Raw genomic sequence first — 22,303 nt, forward strand, 5'->3', positions numbered from 1 at the left:
TCCAAGAATGATGAAACTGATCCTGACACTCTTTCGAAGTTGACAAAGGAATCCAATCAAGACTCGTAGTAATTATAAAAATCATGGAAGAATGAGCAGATTTGTATAAGAGGAGTTGAATGGTTGATCAGTAATATGTAATCCTGTGTTCTGTTCATGAATATAGAAGAAAACTAACAATGCTTAAGATAAAGTGATGTTTACAATATTTATATTAATCAAAAGTAAGTGTATGATAGGGAGATGAGCTGTTGCGGAGACAATTTCTCCCTTTCTCTCTATAACACATACTTTCTTTCTGAATTTTTCTTCTAAATTTTCTGTCCTTTGATGTATGCACTAAGTTCGTAAACACTCTGTTTTTATGTAAACAAATTGGACGTCTCTTTTGTCTCTCTCTCTTTCTCTTCCTCTCGTTCTTGGTTGTGTACCGTAATTACTCTGGTAGACGCTCTCTCACCAACACAGGAAATCTTCTCTAAATCCCAGCAGCAGCAGAAGCACCACCTAAAACATCCTCCCTACCACCCGCACATAGCCCCACCTTCCTTTCCTTTACTTCCACTCCATTCTACCCTACTCTTTACGGACTGCTCTACGGGCCTTCTAAAGCAGTACATCACCGCTAAATCATCCTATCTTTTATCATAAAGTGGCTCTCTGCAATCAAGGCTAATTATGCGTTGTATTTGCAAATTACATGGTATTTAGCCTACATGTAATGCTCATCAATCATGGGTCCAGAGCCTGGGTAAGATAATGTCTGAAGCCATTTTAAGGCCCTCCCCTTATCATATAAATGAAGTGGTATTAGTGGAAGAACTTGCCGCACGCGGCGCTACTGTTGCTACTGTAACTCGCTTTCTACTTTTCTCTCAGACATCTTGCTTTGCTAAAAAGAGAGAAAGAGAGAACCCACCCGGCTGTACTAGCTGTGTGTGTGTGTGTGCGTGAGAGAGAGAGAGAAAGAGGTTTTTGGATACGAGTCTAGAGAACCAGGATTACACAGAGAAAAGCCCCTGTGTGTGTGTGTGGTAAGGATAGGAGATGGGGTTGAAGGCGGTTTTTGAAAAAAAGCTAGGAGAGAAGGGAGGCGTTAGACAAAAGACGATCGGGGCAAGAGGGGTGTGAAGGAAGGAATATAGGGTGGTATGGTGGTGGTGGAGGCTTTATTTAACCAACATTTCATTTCATAAAGAAGTACGAGGGCGATTAATTGTGTGAAATAGCGTTTTGTTTTAACACGCGTTCGTTATTGGACCAAGTTGGGGAAAGAGAACTTCAGAACGATAGTGAGCGAAGAGAGGGGGAAGCGAAAGGGAGTTTTAATATTATATATATATATATATATATATATATATATATATATATATATATATATATATATATATATATATATATATATATATATATAATGAAAAAGATAGGAAAAATTGAGGTTATAGTAAATGTTTAAATGCTGAGGGGGGGCCCTGAAACCGACACATAGGGGGTTGACTGGGTGGAGTTTTTGAGATAGGAAAGAGGAAGAAAGAAACTGATCTACTGCGATGCAAGTGAACTTTACGAACACAATATCGACTGGTTAAAGATGGTAAAAGCCGTTTCACGAGACTAACCCCTTCCTTCCAGTTTCTCCTCAAACCCTTTCCGCCATTTCGCTCGGGGTTTTCTTCTCCAGCAGTTCAGAGTCAGAACAGACCCGTTTGAGTTCATTGGTGGTACGCGGCAAGATAAAACTGTGGGGTAGGGAGATTGAATGTAGATGTTGGCTATAGAAGGAAGGAAGGAAGAAAAATATGGATGGTTTGGAATATAGTGGGAGAAGAATAAGAAATTTCACAAGGATTTTCCTCAATAATGGGAGGGCAAGACAGGAAGTTTTCAAATTATGACCTCCTTGTCCTTCAATTCCTTTTAATACCATCCAAGTAACATCTGTTACTATTTTTGGCAAAATGACACTCAGCAGTCTTATTGAGCTATGGTGAGGCTAATATACTGTGCACTGGTATTACAAACCTTAACATTGTAATGCTTTCCCCTTCCTTGTATTATTTTCGAACGAAAAAAAAAGTCTTCCGTCATTAGAGGTTTCACTAGAGACAAATTTCTCAGCTTGACGTCATCTTAAGTTTATGATATATACTAGATTTTTCTTTCATTTTTTTAATGGTTTCATTATCATTCGTTATACGGATTTGAAGTGCCATGTATTTCGAATCAACGTCGTAGCATGTACTTTATTTTAGTAAAGGGTTTCTTTTTCAAGTTTATTGTCTCGTTTCAAATATATCTCCGTCCGGACGCGGACCAATAGTTTAATATGGAACTTGAACAAAATTTGCTTTGGATCCTGTGTTAAGAATAAGTAGGTCCACGTTGCAAAATATAGCCTTGATACTGCAAAAGGAGAGTACAAATAAATCTACTATCCCTTGATATTAGAGCTCCCTCCTGGCTATGTGGTTAGCGTATTCAGCTTCTTCGGCGCGAAGAGACCGGGATTCGATGTCCCGTGGAAACTCGTGTGCTTCGGATCTCACGTTAAGTTGTAGGTAAACCTTTCATGTAGCCTCAATGCTGAACGGGGCGATAAACTCCAACGGAACCAATCTACCTTGATATGAAAACTTTTTTTTATTAATCTTCTAACGTTTGTCTCAAGAAGCAGACAAAACTGCAAAGATGCTTTTCATTCTAGAGAAAGAGGGAGTAAAATTCGATTTGATAAAATATTTTATTAAGATCGCGCAGTAAACCTTATAAATGGTACTGTTAATACGTTACTCCACAGAGTAACTCTTGAGCGAAAGCGAATTTTTGAACTCTGTTATTATTATTATTATTATTATTATTATTATTATTATTATGATTTTACAATATACAGTTAGAGCAATTATATCGGCCAAGTTCGTTAGTGGAGTCAATCCGTTAACCTCTTAACGGGTAACGGCTATTTTTAACTATGGCTATCCATATCGCATTGAAAATTTTTCACATTCCCTAGCTCTTATGCAACCAGCAATACAGCAGAGAAATGTTAGTTGCATATAATAAAAGGATAAGTAGATATTCTTACCGTAAATATTCTATACCCCATTAACCTGGGATACGGACAAAATCTCGCGGCCGAAACATCGCCGCCCAAAATCTCGCCGGCCAAAACCTCGCGGCACAAAATCTCGCCGGGCCAAAACCTCACGTGGCCAAAACCTCGCCGCTTGAAACTTTTCTTTAAAATTTACCCAATGAGTTTCTTAATATGCAATTCCACATTACAAATAATAATAATAATAATAATAATAATAATAATAATAATAATAATAATAATAATAATAATAATAATAATAATTATTATTATTATTATTATTATTATTATTATTATTATTATTAGAAGAAGAAGAAGAAGAAGAAGAAGAAGATACAAAACATCGTGTGCGTGGGCTTTCTCGGGTTATTCCCGTTTCCTCCCACTTTCTTTATTCGATCATTTCCTTCATCCTGGTCATCTACGTCTCCTTTAACCTACAGGACATAATCAAGGGACGTCGTAAAAACTCATATATTATTTCATACTTTCATAAATATTATTAGATTTTTGTTGAAATTTTAAGTTTTTGGATGTTCCAAAGTTCACGAAACTAACCCCGTTAGTTGTCATTACTTTCCTTATGCAGACTTTCTTTCCCTATAACCAGTTTAAAAACATCCTGTCGCCATATCTTCACATTGAAATCCTCTAATACAGAAATAGAATTTTCATATGGTATCGCGGGACTTGGTCAAATACCCGTGATACTTTTTCTGAAACTGCGTCTTTTATACCGTCATCCTTATCATCTGTTGGAACATTTACATTTTGGTCAGGCGAGATTTTGGGTATGGCGATATTTTGGGGCGCGAGGTTTTGGCAAGGCGAGGTTTTGGCCCGGCGAGATTTTGGCCTGCGAGGTTTTGGCCCCGCGAGATTTTGGCTCGCGACGTTTCGGGCGGCGAGGTTTTGGCCAGGCGGGGTTTTGGCCCGGCGAGATTTTGTCCCGCGAGGTTTTGGGCGGCGAGGTTTTGGCCAGGCGAGGTTTCGGCCCGGCGAGATTTTGGGCCGCGATGTTTTGGGAGGCGAGGTTTTGGGCAGGCGAGGTTTTGGTCCGCGAGGTTTTGTACCCAAACCCATTAACCTATTTACCGCCTATAGCAGAATTTATTATTAATGAATTCAATGTTCAGAGTCATGGTTGTGTTGTTGGAATGGGTCTACGTGCCAGCTAGTTGACCCCAATGGGCCCTGGGTTTACTATGTAGTATTTCTCGTTCTACCGTCGTTCCAATGTAATTTAGGGATTTACCCAGTCTCTGTAAGATGATCGGAGCATATTGCCGACTATATTATCTTCTGAAAGTCCAGAACTTGGGTACATGTGAAACTTACATCCACACAAGTGATGGGTTTTCATTGCCAATTCCGAATGGGTTGAAAGTCAAGTCATAGAGGGAGGCAACTTTACCTTGAATTTTACGTCTGTAATGCTTGGCTATGCATCAATTTATTAATTAGATCTTATACTGTAAGTTAAAAAATAATACTGTAAATAAGGGGTCAATACACTAAGGTGTATCTTCATATCCACATTTTCAGTCAGTATCCATTTGGTTGATTTTATACAATGTTTCTTTCACTGAAATGTAACTTAATTTTGTTGTTGTCATTGTTTTTAAGTCGCTGCTTTCTGATCAACTTGATGCATCCTTATTCTTCTTATTTTTCTTCTGTTTCTCTTAGGTTTGGTTCCAAAACAGAAGAACAAAGTGGAGGAAAAAGCACGCGGCAGAGATGGCTACAGCCAAACGCAAGCAGGAGGAAGCGGAAGGGTTAGCGGATGCATCGGACCATGACGACGATGACAGAATCGACGCCAAACGATTGAAAAGGGACAGTGAAAGTGATCCCAGGCAATGAAATTACTAAATGGGGTTGCTAGATTTTTTTTTAAGTGAAATCACTGAGTGGCAAGGACCAAAGAAAATATCAATTAAATTATACCTACGACGCACACATTTAACACACGTGACACAAATAATATATACAAGTTAAATAGTTCTCAGTTTATAATCAACAAAAAGATTTTCATGATTGGGATATTTCATAGAAGAAAATTTGCGAAAAAAAGATATTATTACTTTGTATGTTTTAAGTTATATTAAAAGAAAATATGTTGTATTTATTTTCGCAAGAAAGAATTCCTGGTTTTCTTAAATACAATCTTTCATTGTAAATGGATAGGCCTATTTCCTTAAGATCTATTTCCTTCATATGAGACAAATATATACAATACTTTATGATATGTGAAACTTCGTTTTGAAAATATTTCAAAACATTGTTCGAATCAGGTCATTTCTTACGATATTGTTAGTAGAGTTATTAGTTCAAATCTACTCTTTTGGGTTTCGTAAAGAAAATTAATTCTTCATGCAGATTTAACTAAAGTAATAACAAACATTAACAAAAAAACTTTCATTATTTTGTCACAAAAAATCTTTATTTCTACACAGAATACTGAAACAAAGAAAAATAGAATTACCAAATCAAATTTATTTTTTCGCAAATACTATTCCTGTGCCATTAATAAAATTTAATTATTATATTATTGTATTGGTTTTTAACTCTATAAAACGAACTATTTAGATAAATACGTTTCATGTAACTTAAATGAAATAATTTTTGAGTGGGCCAAGAAAATATGAAACTACGTCGTTTAAATTAATTTTATTTTTTAAGTACATCTAGTAATTCTGTCATTCAGTTTGTAAAAGCAAGTTTTTAATGTTATTGTTAATAATTATTATTTACAATTGTTTTTAATCTTTCTGTACATAATATTTATAATATATTTTCATGCTTGTGCATGTATGTGTATATATGTATTTCTATGTATTATATGTATGAAAATGAATTTTTAAATGCCAGAAAATTTCGTAGCCAAATATTTACTTTAAAGGCTTCAATTAGTGTGCCAAAACTCTAAAATGTGATTTATAACTTTTAAAATATTTTAAAAATTAAATTTCAGTAGAATAAATACGCTGTTTACAAAATAAAAATGATGCTTGCTACGATGTCAATTTATTAATGAATATCATTCGGTTTGGTAGCACAGAGGATTGGGCAAATAAAAGAAAAATCAAACAAAATTATGATTTGTAGATTTTACAGGTAACACAGCAACAAATGTTATTTAAAAAAATAATAAGTTTAAAAATTTAGTATAATTTTTCGTTAAAATTAGGCAATTCTATATTTGAACATTCAACTATATAAACATTGAAATTCGTATTCGAATAATAAAATTATACCATTAAATTTGACAAGAATTAATTTATGTTTACAGTTATAGCCTATTTGAAAATATTTTGTTAGGGGTCGATTGGTTGGAAGCACTATGAAAAGTTTTTCTACCGTTTTGCGTGGGATCCAAACCACTTGTATTTCTACAAAGAATCCCCAATACCACAAGCTACAAAGCTACCATTTTAGCCAGAAAGGAGTCAAAAATATTTATAGTAAAAGTAGGTGTATTATACTTGATTCAAAGGATGACATGGAAATTCAAATCAAACAATGTAAAACAGTTTTAAGTTAGTTTGTTCTTGGTAAATTATTATTAAATATCTAATGCCAGTCAAAGTTCAATGCTTTGATAAATTTTAAGTCTAGGAGAGTTTAAAGAAAAAAAAAAACATTACCAAAGTTTTGATTTTAAATTTGTACAAAAATACGTCGCGTTTTAGAATAAATTCTACAATACTACATTTACATATAATAATAATAATAAAAAATGTCCAAATATAAGATATAAATTCTATCAATCGATAGATTTTATTCAGTTGATCAAAATGACATCCATTAGGACAAATTTCCACGTGTATTTTTCGAGAAAATCGGCAATAACAAATGTTTTTTTGGAGCAAAAAGATATGTCAGTCGTTTCCAACTATAATAGGCTCAGTACCATGCTACTACCTATTAAAGTGCAACAGATAGTAAAACACAGCACATCAAGTTCTCAACAGCAAGAAGACAAGTACACCCAATGGTTAATGAGATACATTAACCTAAAATTATCATTAATTTAATTTTTAATACTTTTCATTCCAATGTTTTCAGAATTGTACGTATTTCTGATAAAACTTGAAAGTTATAGTTATCAAACTATATGAAAGATTTTGATGCACGCTCATTAAACTGCAATATATAAAATCAAAATTTTGAACGTAATTTTGACATTTCTTTTTTAAAAAATCATTTTTGGTCTTTGTTTAACATATCCAGAAATGCCCTCAAGTGTTCTATTAGTCCAAAAAAATGTGCTGCAGAATGCATCCTAATAGTGGCAGGAACTGTCCTAAGTGTGTTCAAAACGTGCTTGAAGTTCTGATGTTTGCAATGAGTGCGGATACGGACTCTCTACGGATACGGACACGGCTTTTGAAAAATTTTAGAACACTTTACACATTTACAAGTCGTTTCTGCAATATACTCATTGGATATACTACACGTTCAGGTATATTTTAAACATTTTGAAGGCAGTTTCTATTAACTGCATTAACTGGACTGTTGTAATGCATTTTAGATTTCTTTTTCCCACTGATAGACCAATTTAGAGTATTTTTTAAGATATTAAAGAATGACTGCTCCTTCACTTTAAATTATTTGAAACGACATTTCGACATATTTAGAATACTTTACACATTACCAACTCTCTTTGAACACTCCCGGGTGACACATATTAACCCCTTTTTAAGGTACAGTTTTATTTTAAAGCATGTCCCAAATGTGTTTGCAGAATGTGTCATAACTTTTTTTTCGAAGTGTTTGCGGAGAAGAAGTGTTTTAAATTTGCCACACCAGGCATGTTTACAAGAATTTACGCTTTTAGACATGCACAGCATACGGTTTGAACACTATTTTACCAATTTTCTCCTCAAAAACTGTTCTAAAAGTGTTTAAATGATGTTTTATTTTTTACAGTTTTGGTCGTTTCCACCTTGAAATAACGAAAAGAAAAATACCACAGAAGGCTTACAAATCGGTCAACGTCCATGCAGAAAGATTAGAAAAAAAAAAAGTTACAAAGTTCATCAAAAGATCATCTTCGACAGTGGGATGAACATTGTGGGAAAGTCTGGATTAGCAAATGAAATTCGCGTTCGTATGTGGCTTTTCACACGTAGATTCGCAGACGTGTAAGTTAGTTTGAAGATTTTTTTTTTTTAAAGAACAGACCTATACAAAAATTCTATCTTCTTTCATTTAACGAAATTGAATCTCTTTCTCTTCCGACAAATAATAAAAAGGGAAAAAAATAAAAAATATAAGAACTTAAGGAAGCTCTATGTACAGTTTAATTGCACTTTCAAATAGACGCAAAAGCGCCGGTGTTTTTTTTTTTTTTCGTTATCCTTGCTAATATATACATATACATAATAGTAGTAAATCCTTATAAGTGTGCGTGAATCTCCGGCGCCGTTGTTCAGCATCTACACATGGTTTACTTAATGATCGAAAATTGTAGTTGGTTGAAAGTATGTTTGTTACTGCACTTAGCATACTGTTGAGAAAATCACTTTTTAAGTTCATATGAACAGTCCTTGTTTCTTTTTTCCCTCTCTCTCTCTCTCTTTCTCTACGGAAATAATCAAACACGTGTGAAGATATTACCTAGTGGGATATGTATCTCACACAAATTTGTTTATAGAGGCATCTAACCAACAAACACATTTTACTTTAATTTTCTAAAAGAAAAAAGAAAGAAAAAAGCAAAAAATAGAAAAAAGTTGCGAAAGAGCTGTGCGTGGCATGGTAAAGGGCCGTCGTCGAAGCCAACAATGGCCCCGCTACATTCTATCACTCTATCTTCCATTCCCGTAGTTTGTTGTAGCTTCTTTTCCTTCCTCTTTCAATAGATTCTTTCTTTCGTCTCTGGGAGAAGATCGTCTGTGACGTAACAACGAGGCCAATGATTGGTCGAAAGAGATCGCAAAAGGGAAGGGTCGATCCCACCTCCTGGTGTTTCTTGTGAGCGGCGCGGGGCAAACACATTCATTGGATGCATGCATTCTTTTTTTTTCTTTCTTCTGTTTATGTTCTTCTTCGGTGTGATGGTATCTATCTTTGACCGAAGTACTTCTTCGTTCTTCTAATGCATTCTCTCGCTCTAACATATTATTCACTCTTTGGTTTTTCAGCATGGTGCCACGAAGACTAGACGATATACACACTTTTAATTATTTGTACTTTAACCAATTTGTACTCTTTGCATATGAGCTTATCTTCTTTCCCGCCTTATATTTATCTTTGTTAGTATTGTTGTATTATACCTCTTAGGGCAAATTTTCATGGACTAGTACTTCTTTTTATTAGAAAAATTAAAATTACAGCAATTCAAATGGCAATTACACTGTCATCAAATTGTTATTAAATTACAATCAAGTACAATTTGAGCCATATGTGTTATATTTTAAAATATTGGAAATAAAATACGATCATTAATCCTACTAGCCAGTGGCGTATTTACGATTTTGTTTCGAGGGGGCTTTGCTAAATTTATTCATGGAAATGTGAAAATTCTGCAAAATATTTCATTTACTTTAAAATAGTAAATAAAATTTCGGGGGGCTTAAGCCTGGAATTTCCCTTAAATATGCCACTGCTACTAGTAATCAATCATTTTTCATTTTAATAGATATTAGTGGACAATGTGCAGTACCTTTACAGAGCTGTAGAGCATTCAGTTCTGTTTGCGAGAATGAACTTCCCTGTTTCAACCCCAGGCTGTGTGAATATGTTTCTATAACGTGGTTTCATTTCTGTAATAACAAACTTTCAGTTACAAACTTAAGATTTCACCACAATTTTCTAACATTTATGGTAGACCTAATTATATCATAGGCGTATATGCATAAGCCCATTCAAACGATTCCATTGTATAGTCGCATCCAAAAGTGTATTCTCTTTTCTATCACTAGTTTGGGAATGAACTTATCAATACAAATCAATTAAATTCCTAATACTTATACAACTTGTATGGTATAATTCGTTCAAGTTATGGCAAAATAAATTTTATCTGAAGGAATTCACTTTTGAACGTGACTGTATTAGGAGTAAGGACTTGGGGGGGGAGGGTAGGGGAAGACAACATTAAATTTGCCCTATATTACTTAAGTTGAATGCAAATTATGCCATGAACTATTCAAGAAGCTATTACATAATATTCTATTGAGGTGTGCATTTAAATGGCTTCATACAGTACCGGTATATCTTGAGAAGTTTCCACATAATGCATAATTTAAACATTTCCAGGTCAGTGTAATGTTTACACTAACAGAAGAGCTTACTTTCAATTCATATTCTATTAATAGGTCTATGTAAGTTATAAAAAAATATAAGATATTTTACATACAATATTTTGCATAATTATTTATATTGAATTGTAATTTATTGTAATTTAAAAAGAAAAAGAAAAGAAAGGCCCACTCAAAATAGGAAAATCAAAGTATTCTTTAAGATATAATCAATATAAAAACAGGGAATTGTTATAAGTGAAGATAAATTATTGTCAAGATATTTTATTCATTTTCTTTGGGTTCATTCATCATGTACTTTGGGATCCCTATTATTATTCCTTTTTCACATTAACTGAAGAGTTCGGGACAAGAACGATCAATGTCGACTTTCACTGAAAATTAACAATTGTATTTCTATAACCTTGATTTGTGCTTTTAAACTCTCCAATGCTAACATTTTTATTGAAATAAAATTTAGCATATTGTAACAAATTTTTATAGCTTTTCTAAAGTCCAAAAACGTGAAAGAAGTTACACAATAATAGCGATGACTAGCACTTTTTTTTTTAAGAGGGGGATTGGTCAGTTCTGGAGAAGAGCAATATGATCAGGCCGTGACGTGAAAACTCAGCGCCCGAGAGTATACGACGGCGCCTCCATACATATATTGCAAGAATTTTTTCCTATCTTTTTTTCCCTTTTTCTCCCGAATTTTTCGCCCCTCCCCCCACGGCACGGCCCTGAGTATGATAACTCTTCAGTAGTCTGAATTCATCATTGCATTCTACACCTTTTAGTTTTAAAAATTTAGCCTTAGTTTACAAAGAAAAAATAAAGTGAATATTGAATCTGCCATATGCTATTTCCCGAACTGTTCAATTTTTTATTATATGAAAAAGGAACATTATTTAGAAAATAAATGAAAAGTGTTTCTATATGTGAGAGGTTCAGAGCACAAGGGGTATATCGAAGTGACAAAATAATTTCTTGAAATAAAATAAAAGAAAATACAACGATAATTTCAAATCATATATCAATTTCGTAACATAGAGTATTTATCATTTCCTCGTAAGAAGTTATCACTTAGTAGAAAAATAGAAATCATCACGATAAGTACGATATGTATATCTACATTTTAACTGCGTTGATTTTTCCATAGTCTAGTCCTCTTTGACTAAATTGCACTTACACACACACACACCTTGTACTCTTCTTGCCCTCTCAAATTACACATGATAAACAAGGTTCAAGGTTTATAGAATTTAGGATTTATAGGATTTCTTTTAACAAGCTGTATTTTAAAGTTAAGAGGCCCCATCACAGCGAAATTGATATACCGCTAATTTTACAGTTATATATTTTCTATATTATGTGATATCTTCAAATAGATAAAAGATAATCGAAAAGTGGATCAAGAGCGTCCTAGACAATATTATTTTACATGAGATACCGTTATCACCACTCACTTATCTGCTTTCGATTTCCAGCCATACTAGAAAATCGGCATTTATTTTTGCGTTTCTAAATGCCTGCAAACGGAAAGCTACTAAGTGATTCTTGATAACGGTACCTTATACAAAATAATATTGTCTAGGGCGCTCTTGTTCCACATTTCGAATATCTTTTATCTATTTGAAGATATCACATAATTACTGGAAAATTAGTAAAATTAGCTATATTTTAATTTCGCAATGATTAGGCCTCTTAGAAGAAACTATCAAGAAATAAAAATATTTTCTTTGTAAAAAAAAAAAGAAAGAAAGAAAGAAAGGAAAGAAGGAACAAGAAAATGTTTGAAAGCTGTTCTCTCTCTTCACTTTTTGTTAGCTTTAAAAATTTTCACCAGTGGTATTGATTATCGTGTAAGTTTTCATATTTATTACAAGGTATTATGAAGAAAATCTAGACCTATAATACTGTACTTTGGAAACACATAAAATCAAGAAAGATATATGAAGTTCGTTAAATTATTGTATCTAGTTAAAACAAAAAGTTGGAAAAATAATCAGGTAGAGACTCTTTTATGATTTTACTTTATTTCTTTTTCATTCTTTTTAAAGTATGTTATTTGTACCTTATGTAGCAAAATTGTGCAAGATTCATTAAAGGATAACAAGAAAAATATTAAAAATACTATTTGTGAACATAACAGTAAATGAAAAACAGTCATTTGTAAAACAAATGTATTATTTTAACAACAGATTTAGGCAACTACGATACATGAAGTGTGCGTCAAATTTGTTCGGAAAAAAGTAATTTTCAAAAATTGTAACTCACAAACTCGAAACAAGGTGACAACAATGAGGACAAAGTTCCTTTGTTGAATAATGTGAGAAGAATATTTTAAAAGACTATTGTTACAAAGCTGCAACTATAGAAAAACAATATACATATACAAACTGCACAAGAACTATTAAATTGTAAATTTGAAAACCGAAACTATACAGGGCCTGAATCCTCTTGCAAAAGACAATTTAAATAGACGTGATATTGTGTGATGATTTTTTTTTTAAAAAAAGCTGTTTCTGTGAAGAAAAATAAACGAACAAAAAAGCAACAAAAATACAGATGAAACAAAGGACTTTTTAATGAAAAAGGGGACAATATGGCCCTTCTCTAGTCATCATAAAATGATCGCATTATGAGCTTTCAGCTACAGAAATAACAAAATAAAACGTATATAAGGGTAAATAAACATTAAGAGCAAAATATTCATGTTATGTAATATATACGATATATAAAAACAAAAGAGAATAGTGATTGGGTGTCATGAAATTGTTGCTATGTGTAAATGCGAACAATATTATGTCTTGTATGGCATATTAATTATTTGTAATATAAATATGTTGCCGAGAAACATTGTATGTGAGTTTTCATTTTCTTACACTTTGTAACCTTTGCATTCCTATCCAAATAAGCTTCCTTTACAGGACAGCACGAAACTGTGCAAAGTGGATAGTGAAATCTTTTACTCCCAGTCTAAATATGATTCCGCTTCATACAGTTATATTGTATTCGAATAATACAGCTATATAATTCAATTATTCATTTAACTACAAAGTAACTAGGAAGATTTTCTCAAAAGTAATACACATACCAGTACTATCACAATGAGCAATTTCCGAAAAAAAAAAATCATCTTTGGGAGTCACTCCTCATCCTCCGACCCTTTATATGAGAACAGGAGTCAATTTGAGGTGGAGAATAATGGTGACGGAGGGTGAGGCGGAGAGGGCGTCGGATACAATTTTGTTTTAAAATCAATGATTTAGTGTAGGTCTATGGCCCAGTACGAAGTTATCATTCCAATGATATTTGTATGTATATAAGTACATTATAAGTGCTGTTTGCAATCTTTTTCACACCTATGGTTTTAGGGCTATCATTATAAAGTAAAAACATACCCTACCTCTCTTCATCGCCGTTTCTCTCTTCCTCTCTCAAAAAACCATTTTCTACAACAAAAACAAGTTTTTAGTTCAAAATCTTTTATATCTTCATATTTACTAATCGTGTCATTTATAGATGATTGTTGGTATATATAGATATCTCATATTATGTCTGTAAGAACTCATATAGTATAAGACATAATTTTGAAACAAAGAAACTTCAAACAAATATTGATGTAACTTCAGGTTAGCCAGCCTTGAAAAGTCAACGAAGATCCACAAGATATCCGAATTAGACTATATTATGTATTATTACAGAAATTGAAATGTAAATATTTTAGGAAAATTTATCCATTTTATTTTCAATATTAAATGGATGTTCGGAGGGGAGATATATAAAGGGAAGAGAGCACCATACCTTTATCTGGTTGTCCAGCCTGCTAGTCCACCCGTGCAAAAACTTACTTTGAAGACTACGGTGCACATGTTTTCGTTTCGTGCACTTCATGATTGTCTTAGAGTATTACATTTTTAAAAAGAGAGATTCTAACTTTCTTACGCCCTAAGTTTAATCCTTAGATACAAGAATCAAAATTATACTTACTTCATTATTGAACTAGATCTTTCTACACTTTTCAACGGTGTGACAGGAAAGAAGATAATGAAGGATGGTGTTTACAATATTGAAATAAATTATTGAACACTTTCTAAAGTATGAATCTTATGATAAAATTTATTTGTTGATAACTTGATGAATATGTCAGTAAGAGTATATCATCTTCCACCACCTAACATATTAAACTTATAAGCTATTTTACTTAAATCGATCCATCCATGTCGAGGCATGGGAGCCCGAAAGGATGGCAGGATGGAGAACGCCCCCATTCCGGCTCACGAAAATGTATTAAATTTCTTAAGATTTTCTTAATGCAAATAAAAAAAAAATACCAAACATAATATAGCAACCAGAGAGATGAGCCCCCTAGAAAATTTTCTTCAATCGCCCATGTGTCGAGGTTATTAGGAAAAGAAAAATTGAATGACTATACAAAGAAAGAGTTTTAATAATGACTATACAAAAACAGATAATACGTATTACGATTTTTTTTAAAGTATAATATAAGGAAGAGGAGAATCATCGTTCAATATTATACTTCAGGTAAGGACAACGGAATATCGACTATTAGTTACCAAATGTTGTTTCAGAGTAGCAAATTCATTGTTTCATTATTATGATTACTCGAATAATGAGGGCGATTAGAATAAACTGTGAGCACAGAAAACTTACTACAGAAGAGAGAATAAAGGTACCTGTAAAAAGACATTTTAAATTTTAGAGCTGACGAAGACCCTGAAGCAGTGGTCAAAGTGAGACCCTGCGTTACAATGAGAAACTCTCCAATGGTTTTCAGTCATTAAGTAAATAGAAATGCAATCTTTCAGGCAACATACCCTCACTGCGTTTCAACATTTAGATAGCCGGTATGTGGAGTCAAAATCGTAATAAAACATACCGCCTCCGCTTTTTTCCACTTCAAACACTGCCCTGAAGCAAGAAATGTGAGTGATTTTTTAAAATTTGATTTGAGTTTAGCGTCTCTCTCAGTAGCGATGTGCAGTTCCGTAATCAAATAATCCATATTTAAAGTAAAAAGACGTTCATTCTGCAGAAATCTTCACGTGCAACCACTGGAGTATATTAGCTGTTAGTCTGAATACTCTCTATCATTGGAATCTTTATATCACCTTTCGATTTATACGAGCATTAATTCATCTCCTCAAAAAGTCATTTCAACTCATTATTATCATTTTTTCTTAAAATTTCGAAGACTAATTTGACCACTTGAAACAGACGAAAAGCGTGTTCTTAGTGAAATCGCACATACAATAAAATGAATCAACTGATTATCTTTTAGGAATAATAAGGAGCAAAATTATGCTTATCATACTGAACAGAAGATAGAATTAAAAAGAAGAAAAAAGACATTGAGCAGACAGTTGGGATTTAGTTCGGACAGTTTCATCCGGGCACAGTTGCAATTCTTATAATAAGGTCATATCTAGAAATTATTAAAGATAAACACACGAAAATTGTTATTTAGACCTTCTGTTTAAAATAATTAAAATGTGTTTTTAGAGTTTTATGATATTCCCCTTAGAAGGGAAGAGAAAAGAGTAAAAGCTGAAATTGTTATAATAATTTGGCCATATCTCGAAATCATTTAGGTTATAGAAATTTGGTATTTAGACTTCTCATTTAAGATAGAATAATTAAAGACTTGTTTCAGCGTTTTCAGAGGGACCTGAAGTGGCTTAGTAGTAGAACGTTCACTTCTTGTGTGTAAGGTCCTTTCTTCAATGTCAGCTCGCGCCAAGTGAACCTTGTGTATGGACAAACACCATGTGTATGGGATTTCGTTTCATGTTTATTTTAGTGTTTTCTTTTTAATATTTCCCATAGAAGGGAAGAATAATTGTGGGGTTGGAAATGTTATAATAAGATGGTCATATCATGAAATCCCCTAAGGTTAGAGACATATTAAACTCCTCATTCATTACAAATGGACATATGTTGCACCATTTCAGGAAATTCCGCTTTTAATGGGTGAAAGGTGCCAATTTCTAATTTTTTTCTCGATATATAAAAATGACTTCGAGGTTGTATGTCTCATCATACGGGAGAATAAGTGAACCATTTGAAATGATTTTTAAACATACTAAGCAGATTGGTTGACATCAGTTGTTATCGTTTCACTTTTATCGAAATGCGTATTCTGAAGAGAAAAAGGGTTTTAATTTTTCGGAAAGAACACTGTCATTAACATATTCTTTCCTTGCGGAGAACGGGTATCTCAGCTAGTCCCTATATACAAAAGAAAAAGTCCTAGGTGATTGAGTGATCAACGTCCAGGGCAAATCGCGTAAGATAGAAACATAAAATTTGGACAGGGCATAGTATTTGTGAGTTTTATAAATTCGACGACACACACAACTCTCTACTATAATTTGAAATGTGACTCAGGTGCGTTATGCTTAGGGCTCCCAGATTTTCAGACAAAAAAATCTGCAACACTTTATGAAAACATACCAAAAAACCGGGACATCCTATGAAAATTTACATTGTAGTTATGTACTTTCTTTTTCGCTGAAATATTAGAAAATTAAATAATAGGTCAACATTCACCAGAAGTGAGTGACAGAGGGTAGATTACTCCTATTAGTTGAGTTTCGACGACTAATAAAAGCGGGATTTTTTTAAAAAAAAATATAGTACGAATGTTATTGACTTATATTTTGAATGGAAACTACAAAATATGGAGTTTTGAACAATTTTGGGGTTACAAATTATGTAAATTCGGGACTGTCCCAACTACAGTGGGACGTTTGGGAGCCCTAAATGAGTTTTTTTTTTTTTTTTTTTTGGAAGTGGTAGAAATGTTCCTCACATTTTCTATCAGAACTGTAAGAGATGACTATTATATTTCTGTGATTTACACAATACTATAAAAATGTGACAGAATTAATTCAGAATCCTTCCTTCAAAGCCTAGACAGGAAAAATTCTTGAATACATTAGGAAAAGAGTTTGCTATCGTTACAGAGTGTTATAAAATTATTTTGCTTTAATATAAAAATTGTTATTTGTTTACATTGTCATAGAATTACCTAAAACAATATTACTATGGAAGCACACGTAGTTAGACAGCAATGTTTCCTACCTAACATACAGATTATACATACAATATGAGTCGAAGAACCTGTTAACTCCAACGCTTACTGGGAACAACAAATATACAAAGCTAATCAGGAGTTATTAGATGTGCACAGCAAATTAAGACTTCCGCCTGTGTTTATGAACTGTGGTTGCTATTCATAATATTTCCTTGAGAAACCTCTTGTCTGTCTGCTGTACGTATAGTCGCATTATGTTCCGCTGCATAATTATATTTATGAACTGCCTTTCGACATGTGTCCTAAAAGAAGAAAAAAGTTATGGTTGCTACGGTACCAGTGTATTATTATCTATAAGTACCATATATTTCGGGAGAAGGATATTCAACTTCCATAAAAAGGCGTGTGTGAACGTACGTAGTATATTTACCACAAAGAACTTGTAAATTAAGATGCATATATGTGAACAAGCCTACACACTGCTGCAATGTCTGTCTATCTATTAAAAAACCAACTCTTTCTCTCTCGGCTCGAGAAGCCCAAATGTTCATCACTGCACAAGTCAATTGGTGCAAATGCTTGTTATAATTGTTCATAAAGATGTTCTTTGTGGTTAAAACAAACAAACAAACGAACAAAAAAGTTATGTCTATCTAATAATACGTAGCTAAGAAAACACTTTTTAAGGGAAAAGAAAAGACATGTTGATAGTTGAGTTGATGTATAAGAAATAGAAAAGTAGACAATTCCTGCTAACAAATGTTATAATTATCAATTATGATATTTATTCTCGTCTTAGATAGCCTAAGTCAAACACTGAATCTCTTTGCCGGAGTCAGCTACCAAAACTGTATATATATATATATATATATATATATATATATATATATATATATATATATATATGTGTGTGTGTGTGTGTGTGTATATATATATATATATATATATATATATATATATATATATATGTGTGTGTGTGTGTGTGTGTATGTATGTATGTATATATATATATATATGTAATGTACAGCAATGTTTGTTAGAAAAACAGTAAGTTCGCTCTTCAAACATGGATATGAACTAACTCGTGAATACTTTTCGTATTTTGCATATAATACTCGTATGTTAGAATGCAAATATAATGAGAATTAATTGCTTGAAGTTTTGGAATTTATCAATGAAGATGTCATATTACTTATGCAATTACGTGTACTAAAATTTGATCTAAAAGTGAATTGTACCTAGAGAGTTTAAGTGCATTGTCATATTTAAAAGTTCATGAGTAAACTATTAAAGGGAGCGAGAATTAATGTATTTTCTTGTAATATTGCAAATATTCCTGGCTAAGGTGGTTTCTAATAATAGAAATTAGGATGTGGGATTAGAATGAAACGAGAATAACTCACTAAATTTTCACAGTAAAGAAACGTATTAGGGTAGAAATACGGGTTATTTTGTGTCACTCTTATTTACCACTACAGTTCTGCAAATACTCACAATCCACAGTAGTCTACTATACGCGTCGCAGTCGAGGAAGTTATTCGTCAGTTTATTCGGTGGAGCCGTGGAATGTGCAATATCGAGCATTTGTGTGGAAATTCTATTGAAGACATAGCGTCTTTTTCATTGTCATTTTCATGTGGTCCGTTATGAACATGTGCCTAGCCTTATGAACACTATCCTCAGGTGGGCGCAGCACTTCAGATTGACAGCACCCGCTGCAAATAGGGTACCTCTTTGCCGTGTTCGAACCTTGAGGAAACACTGAATGTTTAAGAGAAGCTGTCCTTAGGAATCCACATCGTTCTGCTAAACAGCAGGCTGTGTAGCGTTATGGATTCAGGATTGCTTTGTATTACATTATTACATCTTGATCTCAAATTTTATTCCTGTAAGATGATGATTGTGCAGAAGCTGCATGATAACAACCGTGCCTATCGTAAGAGGATTAGAAAAGAATGCCAGAAATGTCGGAAGAAACGATTATTTTGATAAGTAAAGAGGCACATTTCCATTTAAATGAATGTGTTAAATAATAATAATAAAAACACTTTCGATATTAGGCACGACCGCTTCACACTTCACGAGTTGCAGTGAAGTGTAGAGTAGCTACATTTGAAGCTATCAGCCCGTATTGTTTCAAAATGGGGAGATTGGGATTATGTAGCTGTGAACTCTGATCGCCATATCACAATGATGAACAAATTTTGCACCAGAACTTTGTTGACCTATGATTAATGTAATGCAGCCATGGCTCACATATCTTGAGCTTCTATGACTGTAGTTGGTCAACTTTCTCCAGAATATGCCATATCCCGGTTTGGTAACAGAAGAAATTGTCAATATTGATGGCTGTGACTTCTAGGAGAGATTCCGAATTTACATAGGAACAAATGGGAGTTATTTCATGGACGTCATTTTTAACACATGAAAAACTACTATGATAAATAATCAGGGTTGGCTGGTTTAAACCAAGGTGGTTTAAACTATGGTTTAAACCAGCTGTTTTTTTTAAAACCAACTGGTTTAAACCAAAAAATGAAAAATGTTTGTAAAATCTTAATTAACACATATTTGTGGGTTATCACGTTATACTACAAAAGCAGCTTTTTTTTTTTTAAGTTTATGAATGTTTCTTTTGTGATTTTTTAATAGTTTGTTATTATTGTTATGCAATTGCAAATAAGAAATTCAATATATTGTTTCGTTTTAATAATGTTTATTATTGAAAAGATACATCGAAATGCCGTACTTTTGGAGGAGAAGGGGGCATACAAACCCTACGAGAGGCATTTATTGAAATCAGAAGTATCTTTGGTATCTATTTATGTATAAATGGGTCAGAGCCAAAGTGGACTCAAATAATTCGTATCTTCATTCACTTTTCTTGCAAATTAAGTCGTCGTACTTCTTTAAATTGGACCAAAAAAAGTCGTAGTGAACTAACTAGGACTAAATTAGTTCTTCTGTACTCTGCAGTACTTTCAAATTGTCCATATGTAATTCTGTATAATGGTTTCACTTGTGCAACTGTTTATCTTTTTGTCCTTCTGAAGTGACTCTTGACAATATCAGGAATCCTTCGTGAGTGAGTCGACAGACGTATCGCATTTGTGGTCAATTAGTCCTGGTTTCGAGTTCAAATGGAGAACAATTTCTCTCGGATTTCAGCCGAGAAGCGGTTTGGATTCCGCTTTAAACTTAAGTGACTTCTAATCCGGTTATTGCATGATAACACCAAGGCGAAACAAACTATTCTGCTGTCCATATGTGATATATACACATAGAGCAAATTATTTAAACCAAAAAAAACCTGGTTAAAAAAAAGAGATTTAAACAAAAAACTTTTTTTTCAATAAAAAACATGGTCTTTGCCAACCCTGTAAATAATAATGACATACAATAGCCTATATTTCCATCCTAATGCATTTTCTTAGCTGTAAAAATTTAGTGAGTTACGAGTATTCTCATTTCAAAACCGTCCAGTTCCTTTGCTGGATTCTGTACAATAATCACCTGGCTCTATATGATGTTTCATGACGATTCTTCTAGAGTCTGTTTTAAGTGGAACTAAGTGTTTATACAGTTGCAGACCTATTGGCAAGCAGCAAACTTTGTCCACTTGTGAGGTTTAGGAAACTAGTGTTTCTAAATTTTGTGATTCTTCTCTCTTGTCTATTCAACAGATCATTATCATACCTTGGCTAAATTACATAGAATTTTGTTTTAAACTTTTACTAAACCTGAATTATTTTGGCCTCTTGTAAATGAACTTTTTCTAGCATGGACTCTTTGTAGAATGCACCACTTTGTGATAAATCTAGTACATGTATGAGACGAAAATACCATACCATCGTGTGTACAAGAGTCATACAGAAAATAAACGCCCTTATACAAAATGAAAAACACAATATTTATTGCCAAAAACAATTCTGTTACATACCTGAAGCTTCCCTCATTTCTCTACTGAATCACAATCTTCATTTAAACATTTGTCGTATGTGTTCACGAGCTTCAGAATTCCTATGTTCTACTCTGCTGCCGCCAGTTCATTAAGCCAGAATGGTCACTGCATTCTCCAACTCTTCATCACTTCCAAGACACTACGATCAATGCAAATCGTTATTGTAAGACTCTAAGAAAACTATGACGAGCCATCCAAACCAGGAGGAGAGGAATGCTTTCTGGACGAACATTGTGCTTCTTCACCACAATGCCTGCCCTCACATTGTTGCTGCAACTCAAGAATTGTTGAATCTAATCATAAGTTTTTTTTTTGGGGGGGGGGCGGGGGGTCATGAGAATTCTGAATCTCGTGAACAGACACGACAAAGGTTTAAATGAAGGTGATGATTAAGAGAGGTGAGGGAAACTTCAGATATTTAACAGAATTGTTTTTTTAAATAAATATTGTTTTTTCATTTTGTATAACTAAACGGTGTTTATTTTCTGGATGATCCTCGTATAAGCCGCACAACTAATTATTGCCTTGAATTTTAGAGAAGATATCCGCGTACTATATAAGGCGCAGCTACAAAATTCAAGTTGTAGCTGAAAGAAAACAGATGAAAACGTTACTGTTACAGCTGCACAAAATTTTTTTAAAGCACAGACAGGTTCTCTTAAAAGGCCGAACAACTATAGTATGTACTTCTAGAGGTCTGCACGGGCCGGAATTTGTTAGTCCGGGCCCGGCCCGGCCCCTGAATTTATAATGTGAGGCCAGATCCGAGTCCAAAATATATTTTAGCATTTAGGCCCGAGCCAGGCCCGAGTTTGTGTGGTAATCGAATGAGCCCGAAATAAGTCCGAATTACAGACACTTAATAATTAGCGCAAAATTGTATTTTTATTTACAACAATTAGAAGTTTAATTTTGCAGTTGTGCTTTAAAAGTTCTCCAGA

At 33.5% G+C, this 22,303-nt stretch overlaps 1 protein-coding gene across 2 annotated transcripts in view; it reads left to right on the top strand.

Annotated features, from left to right (window-relative positions):
- HGTX (HGTX homeodomain transcription factor) overlaps positions 1 to 5,024 on the top strand; it is a 112,924-nt gene extending 107,900 nt beyond the window's left edge. For both annotated transcript variants that reach the window (XM_081763835.1, XM_081763841.1), the window contains one exon: positions 4,781 to 5,024. In XM_081763835.1, coding sequence (XP_081619961.1) covers positions 4,781 to 4,957 — 177 coding nt within the window. In that variant the 3' untranslated portion in view covers positions 4,958 to 5,024. The remainder of the gene's footprint in view (positions 1 to 4,780) is intronic.
- The last annotated feature ends 17,279 nt before the right edge of the window (positions 5,025 to 22,303 follow it).

Source organism: Thermobia domestica, chromosome 1 (genome assembly GCF_964235325.1).
Source record: "Thermobia domestica chromosome 1, izTheDome1.hap1.1, whole genome shotgun sequence".
Classification (NCBI taxonomy): Eukaryota; Metazoa; Arthropoda; class Insecta; order Zygentoma; family Lepismatidae; genus Thermobia; species Thermobia domestica.